Source organism: Thunnus albacares, chromosome 19, assembly GCF_914725855.1.
Source record: "Thunnus albacares chromosome 19, fThuAlb1.1, whole genome shotgun sequence".
NCBI classification, from domain to species: domain Eukaryota; kingdom Metazoa; phylum Chordata; class Actinopteri; order Scombriformes; family Scombridae; genus Thunnus; species Thunnus albacares.
The window spans coordinates 22,328,181-22,347,641 of NC_058124.1; the positions used below are offsets into that span (position 1 = coordinate 22,328,181).

The 19,461-nt window shown below is 37.7% G+C and overlaps 1 protein-coding gene across 1 annotated transcript in view; it reads right to left on the minus strand.

The window, feature by feature from the left end:
- Nucleotides 1-5,190: 5,190 nt before the first annotated feature.
- nudcd1 (NudC domain containing 1) overlaps nt 5,191-19,461 on the minus strand; it is a 40,088-nt gene continuing 25,817 nt past the window's right edge. Inside the window, exons 9-10 of the mRNA XM_044336269.1 lie at nt 10,255-10,414; nt 5,191-5,704 (exon numbers count right to left, since the gene is read on the minus strand). Coding sequence (XP_044192204.1) covers nt 5,415-5,704; nt 10,255-10,414 — 450 coding nt within the window. The 3' untranslated portion in view covers nt 5,191-5,414. The remainder of the gene's footprint in view (nt 5,705-10,254; nt 10,415-19,461) is intronic.

The window sequence follows — 19,461 nt, forward strand, 5'->3', positions numbered from 1 at the left end:
CACTGTAAAAAATAATCTTTGTTTTTACTGATTTTTCCTGTATTTAAAAAGTATATTAAAATGCCAATAAAACTATAGAAATATAGTTTCACAGAATATATTTTACAGATGTAAAATAACATGAAAAACATGTAACTCATATCACACTTAATATGATCTTAAATTAAGTGGATTGATGAGATTATAAACCTGATCATCTGTTTTACAGCAGTGTTTTGACATTTTTAAAAGGTATATCAAATGTTTATCAGTGATAAATCATTTTATTACATTAAATAATAATTAAATATACAAGATTTCACCTAAACCTGTTATTACGTGTAATTAAACTCAACTTAAAAACACAAAAGATACAAAAATTAAAAAATACATAAGATTTCATGTAAAATTCAAACTATAAACTGCATTTTAGTTACAGACAATTACTGTATTTTTATGAGATGGTTATTTCCTGTTATTTTACAGTATTTTATTGGCACCCAGCTGCTGTTTTTTCTTTTTTTACAGTGTGCTGTAAAGCCCAGAATTTATCTGGCCGTATATTTCAAGGACACAACTGGTGTTATTGTACATTTTTCTTTCCTTTTCCCATAAAAAGACAATGAAAGCATCCATGTAGCCAAAGCCTGATATCAAAAATCTTCTCATCTAACTGTCAGCAAGAAAATGAATACACGCATTTCCCAAAATGTCAAACCATTCCTTTAATTACAGTCTAGCAGCCTGTAATCATTCACAATGCCCTGTTTCACACCTTGCACAATATACAGCAGACTGTAAGTTTTCTGCAATATATATATCTATAATTTCAACACATTCAAACACTGACAACACAAGGTTGATGGAAAACACTACACTCCTTTTCTAAGTAATCTGTCTAGTTTCAAGATGCTAACGTACTTCTACGCTGTCCTAACAACCGCTGCCTGCAGAAAGGCGACCATGCAGGTATGACATCCATAACATCTAATTACTTTCCCTCCGGCGAGTGATCCCAGCAGGGGAGGAGCTCTATTCATTACAGAAGAATGTGCAATCAACCAAATAACAATTTACCTATGTGATTCTCTTACCGAAGAAATATGTGGGTTTGTTTACTTTAATCATTTGAAAAGGTGCCAATTACACCTTGCAGAGAGAAGCGGTCTCATCTGGAGCTGCTGAGCTCTGTAATCACAAACCAAAATCACAAGGCCTCTCGGTTCTCCTCACAGTTAAGATGACATAATAACACTCTGATATAGCAATATATAGCATTTGAAGGATGTACCAACAGTTCAGCTGATGATTAATGATGAATTAAAGCAAATACCAATGCTCATTACACCAAAACTAAAATATTTACATTTCCTTATTAACCTATCTATGAATTAATGTTTACACAGGATATGACATATGAAAAGAGAAACATGTTATGCATCTCTCTGTATACATGATTCTAACATGAACCTAGTAATGAAAAACAGGAGCAACAGTAGTTTATCTCCTGTTTTCACCTTCATTTCAGTGTAAATCATCTTTACATCATTTCTTTGTCATCATATTTTTACTATATTGACTTACCACTACGTCACTTAAATTGGAGACACACCTGTTGACAGACACTGATCACTGAAGAGTTTGGACGCCACAATATTCTGGTTTCTCAAAACCTGGATGAGGCCTTGTCAAGATCTCTGACACCAGGATGTTTACATGTGCAATTACATAAAAATGCTAACCTGAACCTGCACCTGGTGCTCATAAGTTAAGGAGATGTATTTGAGACGGTGTTGTTTAGAAGTTATGGAGTAGCTTCCAGTTCTTGGCATCATACTGGAAGGACGACAAAATGAAATCACCAAGTGAGTGCATTTAAAGTCCCTCTGCACTCAAAAATATGTTTTTCTTCTTGTTCCATCAGTTGGATGTTTGAGTTTCACTGTGCAGAATGATGTATGTGCAGAGTTTGAGTAGATGTAATTTTAAGGATTTTAACAAGATAATTAAACATTTTTTTGTGGAAAAACCATATCAGACAAATTATTTTTTATTATTATATACATCTTTAAATCACAACTGGGCCACTACTTATATTTGAGGGTAAGAAATCTTAAATATTGATCTGAATAAATATTCATCAAGATATACAGTTGATCCCTCATCACAACTAAACCTTTAACTGCAGTTTTATGACACAGATATACACTCACTGTGCAATTTATTAGGAACGTCTGTGCAATCCAGTACAATCCAACACAACAACTCTGCCATAAATTCTACTTTTATGAAGCTTATACATTTTCAGTTGATGATAATTCTACTTTATGTTTATTATTAAAGTTGTAGTGGGTGGTGATGTACTGGAGTGCATTATATTGATAAGTATTCCTAATATTTTGCCCTCCTCATGTATGTTATTGCATTATATTTCACAGGTGTTCCTAATAAAGAGCTTGGTGCAATTCCTTTTATCCTATCTGAAGACATTGTTGTATTTGTCCTCCTTGTCTTTCTTTGCTTTGTGTTCTTACTGAGATATTTATCAATCACTATGTCCTCATATCGTGTCCTCGTGATCTGAGATGCGTACCAAATGCAGTATTCACATCTGAATATTAATGTTCTCAGATTATGGTGTAACACTCTGTAATCATACTGTCTGTATCGCAGAATTTGGAATATAGATATCAAATATCTCAATCAGTCGGGCTCCACCTGAAGCCATAATTAACAAATGTATAAAACCTCAACAAGGACTTTGATATGAGTGTTCTGCTGTGATCAAGATGTTTCTTTTCTTCATTTGTAGTATAGAATTTGGGGCTTACAGTTCATGATGGCCCTCCATAGCTCTATTTTTGTTTTGAGATGTTTTTTTCTTATAGATTTGGGGATCTCTGATTTATGATGTGCTGGTACTACTGATCGTATTTTTCTTTTCTATATTCACTGTTTTCCATACTTTTTTTTTTTATTCTATAACAAGTATGGCTCCCCTTTGTATGCTTCACTTAAAAACTACAATTCCCAAGAGGTGGAGCTTCTACCACCGGTGCATAGGTGTATCTCATACTGCCAATGATTAGAATGGGATAAGTTATTTTTTACCTCCCTGTTCATCATTGAATCATGTCTGATTTTGAGCTCAAAATAAAGTGAGATCCTGCACAGATCTAAGTGTGCAGAAATCGATGCTTCCAGCACCTTACAAAGATCTAGCCAGGTGGAGCAGTCGTCATCCTGCAATATAAACTTAAATGAATAAAATGTGATTACCTTTATTAAAGCTGCATGCTAATTTTACTGAATGTCATATGACTCAGTTGGTTGCCTGAGTCAGCACTGATGACTAATCCTTGAGCATCAGAGTCCACCTTATTTGATTATGATTAACAGATTACAACAAATATCTTATACTAGTACTGAATGTTTACTGCATGATATGACTGAAAAAACTGACCCTGTTTTGGGAAACTTGATTTTAATGTAAAACTAGATCAAGTTTCCTGATCCTGGAGCCAATGAAACTCATTCGACGGGACTGATTAAATTTTAAAACAGCATGTCTGTCAATCTGGAAAATTCTCTTTTAATCAAGTTCTCAAAAAGATGATTTATAAAGATGTGTGATGTGATATCTGAAAGCGGCGATGTGGAGGTTTGGGAAATACAGAGAGTGAGCTGTAACTATCTTTCATTATCCAATTCTCTGCGGTCAGATGGCTTGACAACGTGTTTTTTCTTTGTGTCTGAGTAAACACAGAGCTAATCCTCAGAGACATTAGCGGCTCTGACAGGCCCCCTTCAAGTAATCTAGGGATGCTGGTGCACCTAATAAAAAACAAGCGGTGCAGTCTGATTCAATTACACACCGATAATTAAATAAAAACTCTGAGTAAAACTGGATTTTCCTGAGCAAAACAATGACAGCCAAGAGAAAAGGGTGATTACCTGCGGCCAATAGTGTGGCTTAGCACAGGAAAACGAATCGTCTCAGAAACTTGCAGGACTCAAGGGGAGATGAGGACATAAATTGCATATAGTCTTCACAAAATTGCCCATCCTGATCAAGACTACTGAATTGTAAAGCCAAATTGCCTTTGACTGGGTCATCGCAAAGCAAACATGGACTTATGTTCTCCTATAATTACTGAATATCAGCAAACAGCAAACACAGACTAGCTGTTCTGTTTCTTGCTACCTTTGAACATGAAAAGACACTGATATTAATCTGTTTCTTGCAGAATCCAAAGAGGATGTTTAAGCCTCTTGCCTTTTTGGATCAAACCCTGCAGAAAAAACATTCATCCTTTGTCTCTCTCGGTTCTTTTTTGTGTTACAATGAAAGAAAATATATATTTTTAAAAACCACCCTTTTCTTTCACAAAAAAAAAAAGTCCATTAGTGTCTCTCGTTTTTGTATTTAGCTGGTCGATTGGCTGAGTGGACTTCTTCAGGATTTCTTAAAATGGAAAAGGAAAATGTTGCTTAATGCTTAAAATGTGAACTTTTCTCCATCATGTGTCACATCTTGCTGAGGTACACACGCACTCTAGTTTAATAGCTCAAGAACAAAAATCACACCACAGCATTTATAAATATATTTCTAGCTTGTATGAGCAGTGTAGCATTTCCATTTCAACCTTCAAATCCAACATAAAAAGGAAAAAAAAACATTTAGAAAGAGTTTAGATGCCACAATATTCTGGTTTCTCATAACCTAGATAAAGGCTTATCAAGAAGACAACAGGATGTTTACATGTGCAAACACATTTGCATTTTTATGCCACTTGAGATTTTAGGCTTGAGGTCCATCCCAGATTGAGGCTAATGCAACAGTGAGTCAGTGTAAATGTTTTAAAACATGTTTATGGAGATATATGGAAATGAATGTTTGCTTCTTTCATAACTTCCACAGTAATGATTGTAAAATGAGTCAAGCGGAGGGATTTCCTCATGTGTCCTCCTCCCCACTCACCATCTGACAAAACGCGACAACCAACCCTCAGTGCAACACAGCCAGCCAACAATACGCCAGTCATTCATTAATGGAAATAAGTATTAATTATTTTGGAATTGGAATGAATGCACTGAGCATTAAAACAGCACTACAGTACCTGTTTATGAAATGTAAGTGACATCCAGTATCATCAAATGTGATCCATAATATAACAGTGTGTTGCCTTAAAGAATTTCCTTAAAAAAAAATTCAGCTCCTGTGAACATTTATTATTATAATCTGTCTTTCTGAACATGATTCTTTATTTCTTGGTTGTACAGACATATTGTAGCACAGAAGACGTGTGACAGGTGAAACATGAGGAGAATACAGACAGATGAAGCACAAATTTGCACACAAGGACGTTTAAGTTTGGAATGATTTCACTTTCAGGGTGAAATGAGATGAAAATCTGAAATCTAAAGTCCCAAATCTAATTATTATTGACTTTTAGAACAAAGAGGTTACTGGAGGTCAGGATGTACAGTCTCTCGTTGGTCGCTCTGAAGCCTAGAATCGGTTTGTCGGAGTCCAGGCTGGCCACCTGTTGCTTGGCAACCTGCCCCACCTGGCGGCCCTGCTTCCTGTTGAAGAGGACGGTTTCCACCGGCGACGGCTGTCGGTAGATGAACGCGCGGCGGAGACACTCGCACAGTGAAGCGTAGGAGAAGTTCGGAGCGCAGGTCGCGAACTTCTTATCCCGTTTGGATGCCTGGACGTAGCCTATGAAAAAAAAATTTAACAATAAAAATCAGACACATGAAAACCACTGTGACGCCTAGATTTTTTCAGATTGCCTGATGAACTGTAAACTGCACATTAGCAGCTCCAAATCGTTTGTCTTGGATTTGGTGTGTAGGTGGGAAAAGAATTGGACAAAAGAATAAAAGTCAGACATCACAAAGGACACAGCTCATCATTATATACATATACAGTACATCCCTCACTTTTACTCGAAGAAGACCATCAGTGGCTGAAAAGTTGTCCATGTAGAAATAAAGAACAACTGGGAACAAGAAAGCACAGTGCCTGTACTTTTTCATCCTTTTGCTTCAGATTATTGTTATCCAGCACCTGCAAATATTTATGGATGTGCATGTGCCTCCTGATGATTGCAGGAAAACAATTAACAAAATTAAAAACAAAACAAAACAGCTTAAAAACTAATCATGCAGCAGAGTTTAAGTGCAGAGTACAGCTAACGTAGCACAGTTACATACATGTTTAATAATGAAATCCACTTCAAAATGCCTCAACAGATGTAACACATGAATAAAATCATTAATGATGACACAATGAATCACTTAGTTGAGTCATAAAAAGAGTCATTTATCAAGCAGAAATGACAAACATTTGCTGGTTCCAGCTTCTCAAATATGAGGATTTGTTAATTAACTGCTTCATGTTAATGTAAAATAAATATCTTTGTGTTTTGAACTGTCATTTAATTAAAAAAATCAATCTACACATTAATCATGATGAATGTAATGTAGTTAGAGTAGTTGCAGCACTGATGTAGCTTTTCGGTTTCTTATTCTGTTCTTCAAGCTCTGAATGCTCCTTGTCTACTCAAAAATGTGTTTTGCTTTATTGTTACATCAGTTGGATGTTTGAGCTTCACTGTGCAGAATGACGTATGTGCAGAGTTTGACACGAGACGGCTGTTTTCACATTCGTCTGCTGCTGTGCTCACCTTAAATCTGAGTTTAAAGCGTTTACCTACAAGCATGACTTCTGACATCACGACCAGTTTGGATTATTATAATTTTGAAAAGAAAAATATATTTGCATATCATAGATTCTGGGCTTTTCAGTGAGGCAGAAGGACAACAGAGGATTAATTTTCAGATTTTGTTTTACAAGGTAACTGCAGTTTTTTGTGGAAAAACCATATCAGACATTTTCAAAGCAGAGTATTTTTTTAATGTCTTAAAACATGTCTTGAGGGGACGTTTAAACTCATTAAAATCATTTGCCATCTGTAAACTGCCCACAGTGACAGTACCCTCATATCTACCAAAGCAGAAAGTACGTGGTCACATAACACAATACCAAGAGGACAAAAGATCAGATGTTAGTGAACTGAGCTTTCGATGGCAAGGGGCTCGTTTGCTGCTGAAAAACAAATTATCTTTCACTCTTAAAATCTGATTAGCTACTACCTGCGTTCTGAGATTTCCCATCTGAGACAAGGGCATTTCAATAACACAAGACGGGGCATTTTTCTCTTCAGTTGCCCAACTTACTCATTAAGGCTAATAAGATTAGTTTTACAAAACAAAAAAAAACAAAACAAAATCTTGCCTAGTAGAGCTTCGACCAGCACAATCTATTCCCAACCCAATACTGAATTATAAATTCTGCTCTGTCAGACTGGGAAACATTTTGAGACTAATGTTTGTCCCGACAGTGCAGGATCTTTCTATATGAGAATATATATAAACTCATTTGCGAGGTGAAAGCCATTTATAATAATGACAGAGTCCTTTCTGTTGCACCTAAACAGGCTTTGATTTTCGTGTTCAAACATACTTTTTCACCAATTTTCCTCTGAGTCTCATTTTTGGCTCGCTGAGATAACGTCTGAAAATATCACCGGGGATCCATTTATATTCTCAAATTGGATGATACATTTCACACAGAAATGGACAGATTGGCAAAACTCTGCGGTGTTAGCGGCAGACAAATGAAGATGTCATACCTGCCAAACGGGAAAATTGAAATAAAACATGCTCCAGATGCCGTCGTTGAGGAGAAATAGATGAGTAGATAAATTAAATCAAGACGGAGATTGAAAGAGACGCGGCTCTAGAAGTGGGTACAGTGGTTGATGGCCTGAGTATCTGATTTAAGATTTGGAGTTAGATGAACAGTCAACACATCAGTCAGTGACTGAGCTAATGGGCAAAATATAACCCAGACCTGCTTGAATGGTTTATATGCACAGCAGAGGAGAGACCTGCTAATGACCCTGTTTTCAAACAACTTTCATATATTTCGTTTTGTGTCCTCGTAGGCTGAAATCAGCGCCGGTAAACACCCTCTTATCATTTACTGGGCTTTTATTGCAGCCATTTAAAATGTTTGTCGTCTATCCGCCACAGCACCGGAGGCACGGCAGCTGCATGAGAGTGAATATAAACAAAGTTAATAGCTGTAAGAATGAATTATTCAACTCGAGTTGGTGTGATTCATCAAAAATGGAAATGAAGGAAGGCTTCTACTGAGAATGCTGACCACTCCCACATACTTTTACTAATGTTCACTAATCATAAAAGGTAGCTTGTGGGGTTTTTTTTTACCACTAGGAGCAGTGGTTTTAATGAGCAGGTCTATATATTGATTGTTATGTAATCCAGCGACACGTGCACACCACACGCCCAGAGGTACACATTTCTGCCGACTGTTGAGGTCTTTTCCTGTCACCTCTTTCATCGTGAGACTTATATTTAAGTGTCTTTTGTAGCACCTCACATCCATGCAATTCAAATCTCAGGGATTCTCACACTGTCAAACAAAGAACATGTTTTTTATAATCCTAGTACAGTGATAAATGTTAGTAAATCCTGGATACTACCCTAGATACACTGGTAGTGGAGCAAATGGGGACAAAATAGCTTGTTTTGGCGTTATTGTGACTGAGCTTGTTCTAAAGTGGACTCAAAGTGGACTGTAGTGAAAGAGATGAGGTGGCAAAAGAAGAAAGCAAGAACTCTGGACACTCAGGCTCTCCCCAAGCCAATTTTCTACCAATGCAGAGGTTAAATCAAATGTACTTACATAAATAGCCTTAACAATTATTAATATATCCTTTTAGTATAATGTACCGACTTACAATGTAACCTAAAAAACTTCAAATAAAATCTACTGGCTGTATTTTGAGTAAATCCTCAGAAGACATTTGCAAATAGATTTAAAGCCTCTGGAAACGTAGCTTGAAATCATAAAAATGCATAAATGATATCAAAGTTGAGTGGCTCATTAAGCATCCACAAAAAATCTGAATAAAAATAAACGTTCATAACTATTAGAAAATTTAGCTCAAAAACAGCTCATTTGGCTGTTCAAACCATTTCTCAGGACTGTGTGGGCGTGTCCAGATCACGTTTGATTGACAGCTCACTTTCAGCTCAAGTACCACTTTATTTTCTATTCATTCACTAAAACGTTTTGCTGATATGGAATAAAATACCAAATCTATCAAATGGACTCTACTTGGTTAGAAAGCTTGACTAATCGACTAACTAGCAAAACAGGTTAAACCACCCAAATAATTGTTTTTATTTAACTATACAATGTAGTAAGTTTGCATGTTAAGGTTTTGCAATTGTTTTATGAGGTAAGAAATGCATTCGGCATTTTTATTAGATCTTAAAGCGGCTATAATCAATATTTTTTATAATAACAACGTATCAAATGAAAATGTTTAGTATGAGAGGCTTGTAGTGATGAACCGACAGAGAATTATCAGCTATTCTGCAGCTTCCCTCGGCTTTACAGAGCTTTATAGCGAGTTTCTGTCTGGCTGCAGCTTTACTGTTTTGGTTTACTGTCTCATGATGATTTTTGGCTGCGGCAGACAGCTGTTTTCAGAAAAAAAAAGCTCTAAAAACCCACTGTACTCTACCTGCTCAGCACCAAACGGCATACAGAGACAGTTAGTGGCAAGCTGATCAGAGTGGAGCATTTAGCAGCTACAGACTCAGATATTTCCCTCAGGAGTTGGGAGAGAGCAAAAAACAGAGATAAAAGAGAGTGAATATTGGACTTACATTCACCAGGTGGACAGAAACTCCAAATGAATGATAATGTGTTTCTGTAACTCCTGGATGTTTAAATAAGCAACTGTTCGCTAAAAAAGTTCAACATATAAACTTAAAAGGTGATGCGTCAGTGATGACTGCTGATTTATATGGAAAACTCTACTGTGTTACTTTTATCAGCAACATTAATGCCAAAAATATGACCTTAAGAAGATGACATCACTAGGTGTTTACATGGCTGACATCTTAATCCCAGCATTACATCATCAAGCTCCAATGTAGCGAGGAAACTAGTGATCTGTGATGTCCTCATTTTCAAGGTTTTATCTTTCTAATGATGTATCATGTTTCAACTTGGACATGGATAATAAATCATAAATAATTATGTCTAATACAAAAATTCAGTTTTTCTGGGAGATACTTTAGAAACAGCATGTTTAATGCTTTCAGGATGTCTGTACGCCTGTTTGAAAGAATCACAATGAGTTTGTTTTGACTTGAAGCTCTTACCCAAAGCATTGAAGGTGGCGATGTGCTCCCACATGTTGCTGGGCTGGTCGGGACGCGGCTGCCACAACAGAGCGTCGACGTCGTGTCTGAGGCAGAGGCAAGGCATCTCAGATGGGTTCACATCGACTGTGAACAGGTACTGATGGCTGCCTAGATTCACCTAGAGAGAGACAGACAGGAGAGGCAGGTATAGGTATATATGTTTTTTAACCTTTTCTCCATCTGTCATACACAAACGTGTGAGACGAGTGTGACATCCCTGAGCAGGTTGAGGATCAGTGCTGCAGTGAATTGACACAATAATGAGGATAGAGTGAGGATAAAACCTGTGATTTTCCACCTTCTTTTCCTTTACGGTGAAAAGCGACTATAATAAACTCCCGAATGACTTCTGCCATCATTCTCCTATCACAGCCAGACTTCATCAACTTGCCAGCTACAAAAAAACACCCCACAATAGCCTCAAAATCTGTCCAGAAATTGAGATAGATAGTATCTGCATTCACAAGGATTAGGGTGAAATCTCCCAAAATGCAACACATCAAAGATTTTACACTGATGTGGAAAAAAACTGAGATGCAGAATTTGTTAAATGACACCTTTCCATTGACATTCTCCTTTTTCTGTTTAGCATCTCTGATTCAATATTTCGTGCAGAAATATTAAAGAGGAGTGGTGTGACGGGGCAGCCATCATGATCCATTAGTAACCATGAATACCAGTTATGCACATCCATGTGGATTGCTGATACACTCATTTTTCCCCCCATCTTTCTATTTTAGCTTTTTATCTCTTAGAGCTGGACTGATATATCAGCTGACATTAGCATATCAAAGATATTATGGTATCAGTCTAAATGTCAACCGATAAGGTACAAGACATTTATATGACATATGACAATATATGATATGATTGAGGTCATTTAAAAACACAGTTTGTCCGTGAGAAAGCACTGATAAGTATTTATTTTAATTAAAAAATTATTTGCACAGTACATATTTTATTTCCCTTAAGGGAACTGTGGCTGATGTATGTTTAATCTAATTTTTAAAATCTCTTTAATCTTGATATCAGTGTCAGTTAGACTATGTTATATGTTTTTACTGACAGACTTGTGTTAATTTTCGTGATGGTGGTGGTTTGGGGACATGTATTACTGATATGTTTTAATTTATTAATGTTTACACTGCTCATATTTCATTTCATTTCATTTTTTCATTCCACATAGTTACCAGTTTGATTAAACAGGGAGTTTGCAGCAGATCTCCATCCTGACACTGAACATGGCCATTATGGGTAAAAAGCTGTTCTGCATAGTAGCTGATAACAACCATAAAAGTCTATGTATTTGCTCCACGTTCAGCTCACACTCATGAATGTACTTCAAGTAATTGCATGTGTGCAGTCTGGTGCTATTCTAGTCTGACTCCATTTGTTTTGGAAAGAAAATGACCGCTGTTACGACATGATCGCTCCTTGACATCTGACTGTTCACACCGATCTCTCACTCAGACTCAACTCCCATCCCGTGAATCCAACTGCCAGCATCATGTCTCGGAGGCTGTCAGGCAGCGCTGTCCTCCCCGTCTCAACACACACTTGACAGGCATTGAAAATTCAGCATAAACCAGCCCATATGTTGACGGTTGCGCACAGTGACAAGCCTTTTAGCGAACCATCACTCCTCCACTCTAGAACTCATTTTCTTGCCACTTGTGTTTGACTTGGAGCGCACAGCAGACATTCGCTAATGCTTTAGTGGAGCCTGTGTTTGTGCGCAAGTTGACTGACAATGACGGCAGTGATTGCAAAGGGTCATGTTTTGTGATGAACAACAAAAAAAAAAAAATTAAACAACTACAATGTATGCTAAATTAAAATGACTTAAATCAGATGATTTTATGTGCCGTGGAGGGCAGAGAATGTGCAGGTTTAATCACAATCCCTGCAGCGAATTCTTTTAATAATTAGTTAATCTCTGCAATTAAAGAATGTTAATCAGTAGGATACGAAAAGACAACATGGCAGACATTGTCTTAGGACTGCATCTAACGATTATCTTCATTCACTGCTGATTACTTTCTCAATTAATTATTTTGTCTATAAAATGTCCTACATGTTCTATCTTGTTATAATTTCTTACAGCCCAAAGTGACGCCTTAAAATGTGACGTTTTGTCTGATCAACAGTCCAAACTCCAAAGATATTCACTTTCCGTCATGTTTGACACAAAAAAGCTTAAATTCCTCATATTTAAGAAGCTGCAACCAGTAATTTTTTTGCCGTATTTCCTTAAAAAAAAAAAACATACAAAAACAATTATTCGATTATCGCAATAGTTGCAGATTCTTTTTTTGTCGATCGACCAATCAATGAATCAACTAAAAGCTGCAGCTCTACATCGGTACCACGGATTTGATTCCAAACACAGACAGTGAACACACATTGGGCCTTATTTTAACCCTGCAAGCGCCACGACAAGTGCGGTGTGGTAGGTTTTGGAGGCACTGACTGCGTGGGCGTCTCTGTGCACACCTGCTATTTTGGTTCATATGCAAAAGACTGGAAAAAAGTGCAAAAAGGCTGAGTGAAGGAGAATATAGATCAGTGGATGTGGTGGTTATTAAATACTCGCTAAGCCAGTCACATTACTGCTCTCTTAGCTCTGAAGTTTTTCTTCAGGGAATGTCTGGATAGTTCAGAGCCCCACGGCACAACTTTTGCTAAAAAGAAGGTTGGAAAAGAGGCTATGATGAACGCTAGCAACCCAACATCTCAAGCAGAATATTGACTTATAAGCAACTAGTCTGATGTGTGTAGTTATACTGTAGCAGCCTGGTGTCATGTCAGGGCACTGTGCTCTGGTGCAGCACTTCTCAGAGTCTGCAGATTTATCAATATATCGATCCTGCTGCCTTCAGATGCTGCAGGGATTTAATGAACTGAAGGAGAAGCTTTTCATACAGTATAAAGCAGCTGTGGACAAAAGATACTATAAGAATCACCCACATTCATTGATAGATCACTGCCAACTGATTTACCGACTTTCCTGCTTTAACCACATTCAACGTTATTTTCAGTGTTTAATTGAAATAAATTATTTATATTTCAAGCATTAATCCATTATTGCACCATGTTTCCAGCAAGTATTTAGTTTGCTCTTGTTGATGAACATCAATGACGCAGCAGAAGATTGATGTGAAAAAAGAAACAGACATCATTCTAAGACATCTGTTTTCAGAGCAACGACTAGGACCAAATTTAAACCAAAATACAGCTACTCACTTTGTGCTGCCTCTCCTCCAAAGCGAGTTTAAAGGTCAGGAAAATACCAAACAAAGCACTGCTTGCACTGGTCGTTGTGCATCCACAAAAACAGGGCCCATAGATTTCACCAAAATTTCTGAGTCTCCTGATGATGTTGTTAAACTTAATAATCCCCAACAATGTTTTGTTGAAGTTGCTTCTGACACAAGAGAAGATATAATCTTATGGATAAGCTTTGATACTTGCAGAAAATCTACTTACCTCTTTCTCAATATCTGACACTCTAAGACATAATAACATCCTTTGCCCTTACTCACAGATGCTGACGTATTGTGGCATATTGCCCTTAGAGTTCTAACTAATAAACTAATTATCTCTGGCAGTAAATTTAAATCTGCAATTACATTTCCCAGAAAAATAAAACTAGGTTCTCAAACTCTGTAGGTTTAGTTTGTTTTGCAAGACATTTTCAGAGTCAGTGACTAAGCGTTCCCATTATACGACTGATATGAATCTAACTTTGCCTCAGTCTTGAAAAATGATACCATTTTCTCTGTGGCTTGATAATGGTCACATTCTGAAAAAAGGAAAAATTCAATTACAAGGCTTTTATCTCATTATTTTTCAGTATACCTTTTCCAACAGCCTCTGGACTGCTTATTTTGTCAGATATGTACCGTAGAAGGTTCAGGTTTCATCTTACAAGAGAGCAATCAGGCAAATCAAAACATCTACAAAAAGGAGCTCAACTATCCATATAAACATAAGAAGTTTCTGCTCTATTCGAATCCAGTTTCTTTACACAGCCATTATTGAATGAGGAGGATTTAACTGCCAGCAGCTGAACAGAGCATCAGATTAACCTGTTGAATCCAAATATGTTACCTGCAGAACCGAGATACGCTACTCTACAAAGAGAGCGATAAACACATGAAAGATACGCTCAGTTCTTTGGGTCCAGAGGGCTTTTATTAAAACCGGTGGATGACCTAGACACAGCTGAACTTGTCTCAAGTAGTCTGTCACCAGGCAAAGAAAAATATCTTTTCCACTGCAGGACATTAAATGTACTGTAATTGATGTATTTACACAGCAGAAACAGAATGCAATGGGATGAGCAGGTTTGCCATTTGACTACTTCATGTCTGCTTTACACCTTGTGGTAAAAAACACAGTTTGTTCCAGTCTATTATGTTATTCTTTTGTATATTTACTACAGGATATACATTTAATAAAGGAATCAGTTTAAATGACCGAAAGATCTTCACCTGATAATCAGACTCATATTCCACTTTGTTCCACTTAATCATTTAATCATTGTGTTCAAGTTATTTTGTTTTGTTCTAACCTAATCAGTGTTGAGTGACATATCTGTCCCACCAAAACCATTTTTACAAAAGCTACAGTTGTGGTTGCTAGGAGCAGTGGTGATGAAATGATAGTAGATTAATCAACTAGTCAGTTGACAGAAAAAAAAAAATGAATCTGCAGCTATTTTGATAAGCTGTACAGAGGCTGTACTTATCTAGTAAAAAAAAAATACCAAACATTGGCTGGTTCCTGCATCTCAAATGTGAAAATCTGCTGCTTTTCTTTGTCTTATGTGACAGCAAAATGAATATATTTGGGTTCGGAGCTGTTAGTGGGACAAAAAAAAAAGACTTTGAATAGGCAGTTTTCAATACTTTCTGTCATTTTCTAGACAAAATGATCACATATTGAGAAAACAGATTCACAATTTATGATGATAGATGATGATGATAGAAGTAATATGCAGATTTAAGAGCTACCCTTGTTCTTAACCCTGCATACAAAGCTCTAATTTCAACTACAGCATTTGAATTGCTGAAAAAAATGAAAGATGTGGGATTCAGAGGTCTGAAACCAGGCTAAAAAGATCTGGGTCCATTTAAAAAATAATAATACTAAAATGTTTTTTTAAAAGGTGTCTTGTGTATAGCAGGAAAAGTTAATACAATATATATTATATATTGCATTGATGGTTCTGTCTTGGCCTTGGAAACAGCAGACAACAACTTATTGTTGTCTCCAACCACATCATGTGGCCTTGCACTGCAGATGGAGCTGAGCATTAAAAGAGAGTAACTCTATTCAGTAAGTTGAACCTTATGTTGAGAATATTTTGTAAGGATACTGAACATTGTCTGATTGTAGGGGTTGTTTTATTGATGTACACTGTATGAAGCACTATAATTGGGTTCAGTATAGGCAAGAATACATTACTTGTACCTGTTCTGAGTCTACAGAAAGCTTTTTAGTGAATACTCTTCTTATCAAAGGGTTTAAAGGCTTTGTAGATGGAGGAGAGGAAGTGAGAGGGTCACATTACAAGACCAAAAGCAAATGCATCTGTACACAAAGGCCAGATGTCCGTAATAACAGCTGAAATGCCAGCTCACCATCATCGCTTCCATCATGTTCCTGCAAGGCTGGCGTTCACTCGCCTTTACAGCCAGAGGACAAATCTCTGTTTGTTTAGACTCTCTCCTGCCAGAGATTTTTCGAGTCCTTTTAAACTGCCCAGGTTGATTAGTTTGACCGTAGAGAAACCAGTTAGATCAAACAACATTCAGACACGATGACCTTTGATATCATCCAGTCTGCGCTATGTGATCATAACTGTATGATGGTAAAATCACTTTCCCTCAGGCTGTTGGTCCCTTTGAAATCACATTGAATTAGTGTCCCTTCTTTGAATCAAAGGGAAACTGATTATTTTAAAACTGGTATCATTGTCCATTTTACACAAAAACACAGTAGATAGAGGTGCTCTCTGTGCTCTGCTATTGTAAGATGTTGATTGGCTCGCGGAGTCACACCTGTCTTGGTTGACGGTGCCAACACAATGAAAGAGTTTCACACCATGTTTGTGTTTTCACTCGCTGGAGTCAATAGCGTGAGCCCAGCAGTATCACACTCACACAGGCCGATTTAAATAAATAGTGGGCTTTCACAAAAATTACAATTGTTCTAGTTTAAGAGAGGGATATAACACAGAGGTATAAATTTTAGCTGTGTCCTCGGCTGACATTATTGTCTCTCAGAGGCTGCAGCGGGCTCAGTTTTAAAGCTACAGTGAAGATACGGGTATCATATGAAACTAGGCCATCCATTGGTACCGACCATGTCATGAGTGGTGTGCTGCTGCAGAATTATGACCACCACTGCTGAAATTTCACACCATCACTAATTTCAGTTGGCTACTAATGATTTTTCACTCGCACACTGTACAAGCACGATAACACCCTTGTTACCCTGGAATTGTTTTGAGCTGTCGACTAGTGCATCAAATCCCAGAATCCTCCCTCTCCTCATTCTTCAAAGCAAATCTATGTGAAAGGTGCTGTTAAGAGTAATGTAGCTCCTTTAAGGAATAGGGCAGTGCATAATGTGTGTGCATAGCGAGTGTGTGGTTGGGCGAGTGTGAGAGAGCGAGCGGCAGAAAAGTGATGGTGAATGCGAGCGGAGCAGAGGAAAAGGTTAGCAGTAAGTTGTCAGTCTGGCAGTAAATGTACAGTACAGACTGCAGTGTGTTGGTTAATCAATGCTGCAGCCTCTCAAGACCGAGAAAACTCTCGTCTGTTATTTCCCAAACTGCTGGAAAAGTGAAGGTTAGCCCCAAATTTAGCAACAATGGGTTAGCCCGCCGCTGCCGCCCCAAATTAGTAACAATACTTGGGTGCTGATTCTTTAAGTATTGCAATTCTTCAAGTATTGCGATTCCATATTACAATTTATTGCGATTTTTGTTTACTTTTTTAACACTAGACCATGTGAAAAAGTTAAATCATGTATATCCTGAGTTATATTTCCAAAAATTATGTAAGTAATTTTCTGTTTAACTTTTGATGATCTGTTGAAGTTTCTTTTTCTGTCCTTTTCATATGGTGCACTTATGCATTATGCTGCATTTCTTGTATGAAAGGTGCTATACAAATAAAGTTATATTATTATCATTTTGATGTGTATTCATAACAAAAGAAAAATTACACTTTATCTTTTTTTTCTACATTGCCATCTATCAACATTGCTAATGATACTAATAGATTTTACTATTATATATTGTACAGCTGTGTTGAAAGAGAGGGGCCTTGCTGGTGTGGGGAGTCGTGCTTGAGCAGCCAAGAAGAGGGAAATCTTAGACATACAAGGTTTGGATTCACTGTATTTAACTATAGTCCAATATAGTGAAAGCACAGATGAAATATCACAGTTATTGATCTCTTCGAGTATTTTCTTTGCTGTATTTAGCATGTGAAATGAACACTACATGAATTGTGCACTACAAATATTTTATATAAATTGTAATGTGTGCAGGGGCTCGGGGAGTGGCATGAATCAGTGGAGCCAACTGCTGGAACATAGATGTGGTTCTTTCATGGATCAGGCAACAGGTGGCATGCTATTCAGCCTCCTGCCTCATTACCTCAGCCTGGGGAGCAGGGTATAAAGTTAACTTTTTTTGTCCACCACCCAAATGGCTAGCGAATGTTCAAATTTTACCAATCACTCAATAGATTACCATTGTTTTTTGTGAAGTAGTGAGAGCAGAGTGAAGCCAATCTAACAGCCATTTGCATATTTTACCAGCATTTGGCTGGTGGCTGGCGCTAATTTTGTGCCCTGCTTGGGAGAGAACCCTTCTGTTTCTGAATCAGCGTCCCTTGATTCAGTGCCATCTGAGCCAGACCAGGGAGAGTGTCAGGGTCAGAGGAGCCAGGGCCACCAAAAAGGCAATGGTATGACGCCATATTGGAACTGCTGGAGGGGGAAGGGAATAGGGCAGAGGAGAGGGACAGGCGGGATGAGGCCAGGGAGGAGAGGCTGTTAAATTTATTAGAAATAACAGATGAGAAAATATAAATGATAAAAACAGAAAGAAATTTGTTTGTTTTCGATAATTCTTTTTCAGAAACTGATGAGCACTGACTGATGGAAACTAATATCTACAAAGAAAATTCTAACATAACATTTCCGTTACTTTCCAATGGGTTTAACAATGTTATGGAGACAGATCAAAGGCTATATTGTTAATAACTATTAACACTATTAGCAATAGCAATTGAAACTATTTACATGAAATTAAGCTTCAATCAAAAAACTTGTGTGAATGGGTTTTGACTTTAATGTGTCTCCTTAATAATAATCATGGTCATGAAGAGCTGGAGTAGTGTTGTTTGGCGCTGAAAGAGCAGTGGCAATGCGCCCACACAGCTGTTCCCCACACTGCAAGTCTGGCTGAAGCCGACCACCTCGGTCATCTGGCCCCAGTGCCTGTTCCACAAGCTCAAGTGTGTCTCCATCTCTGAGGCTGCTCTCTAATTGATCGCTTCAGATTTTCCACAGCTCTCTGCGCTCCAGACACTTTTATTGGCAGAGAATTGGTATTGTTTTTATGTTTTTTTTTTATCTAATGTTATTGGACAATTCTTGACGCCTGTCATTCATGTTCACACCTGTCATATAACTACAGATGCACACGCGCAACTGTCACTCCTGCTCCTCATCCAACTGACCGGTACTTTCAGGAGATGGCAACTTCAAGTGGAACCGCCGTTTGCCACTAGACACGTGTGACGCCTTTTCGGCAGTTGGGCCATGTGAAGGAAAAGTCAGCTATCCCAGTCTGGAGTGTCTTAAGTGTGAGTCTGACTGTCTGCTATGAAAAACGAAGAGTCACAGTTAGAAATATTTCTTTTGGAGGTTTGCATCAGCTGTGATGACCTTCTCTGGCTGAGGAATCACATGATAAATGGTGTGGAATAACATGAGTTTTGGGTGAATACAGGGTGTTTTTAATGGTTGTGGTTCATTTTGGTCACCTTGCCACCTCAAACTGAATTTCATGCAACTTTGGCTGCTATATTGTATTGCAGCCCACAACCCTGGTGAATGCTGCAGATCCAGCCAGACGTTCAA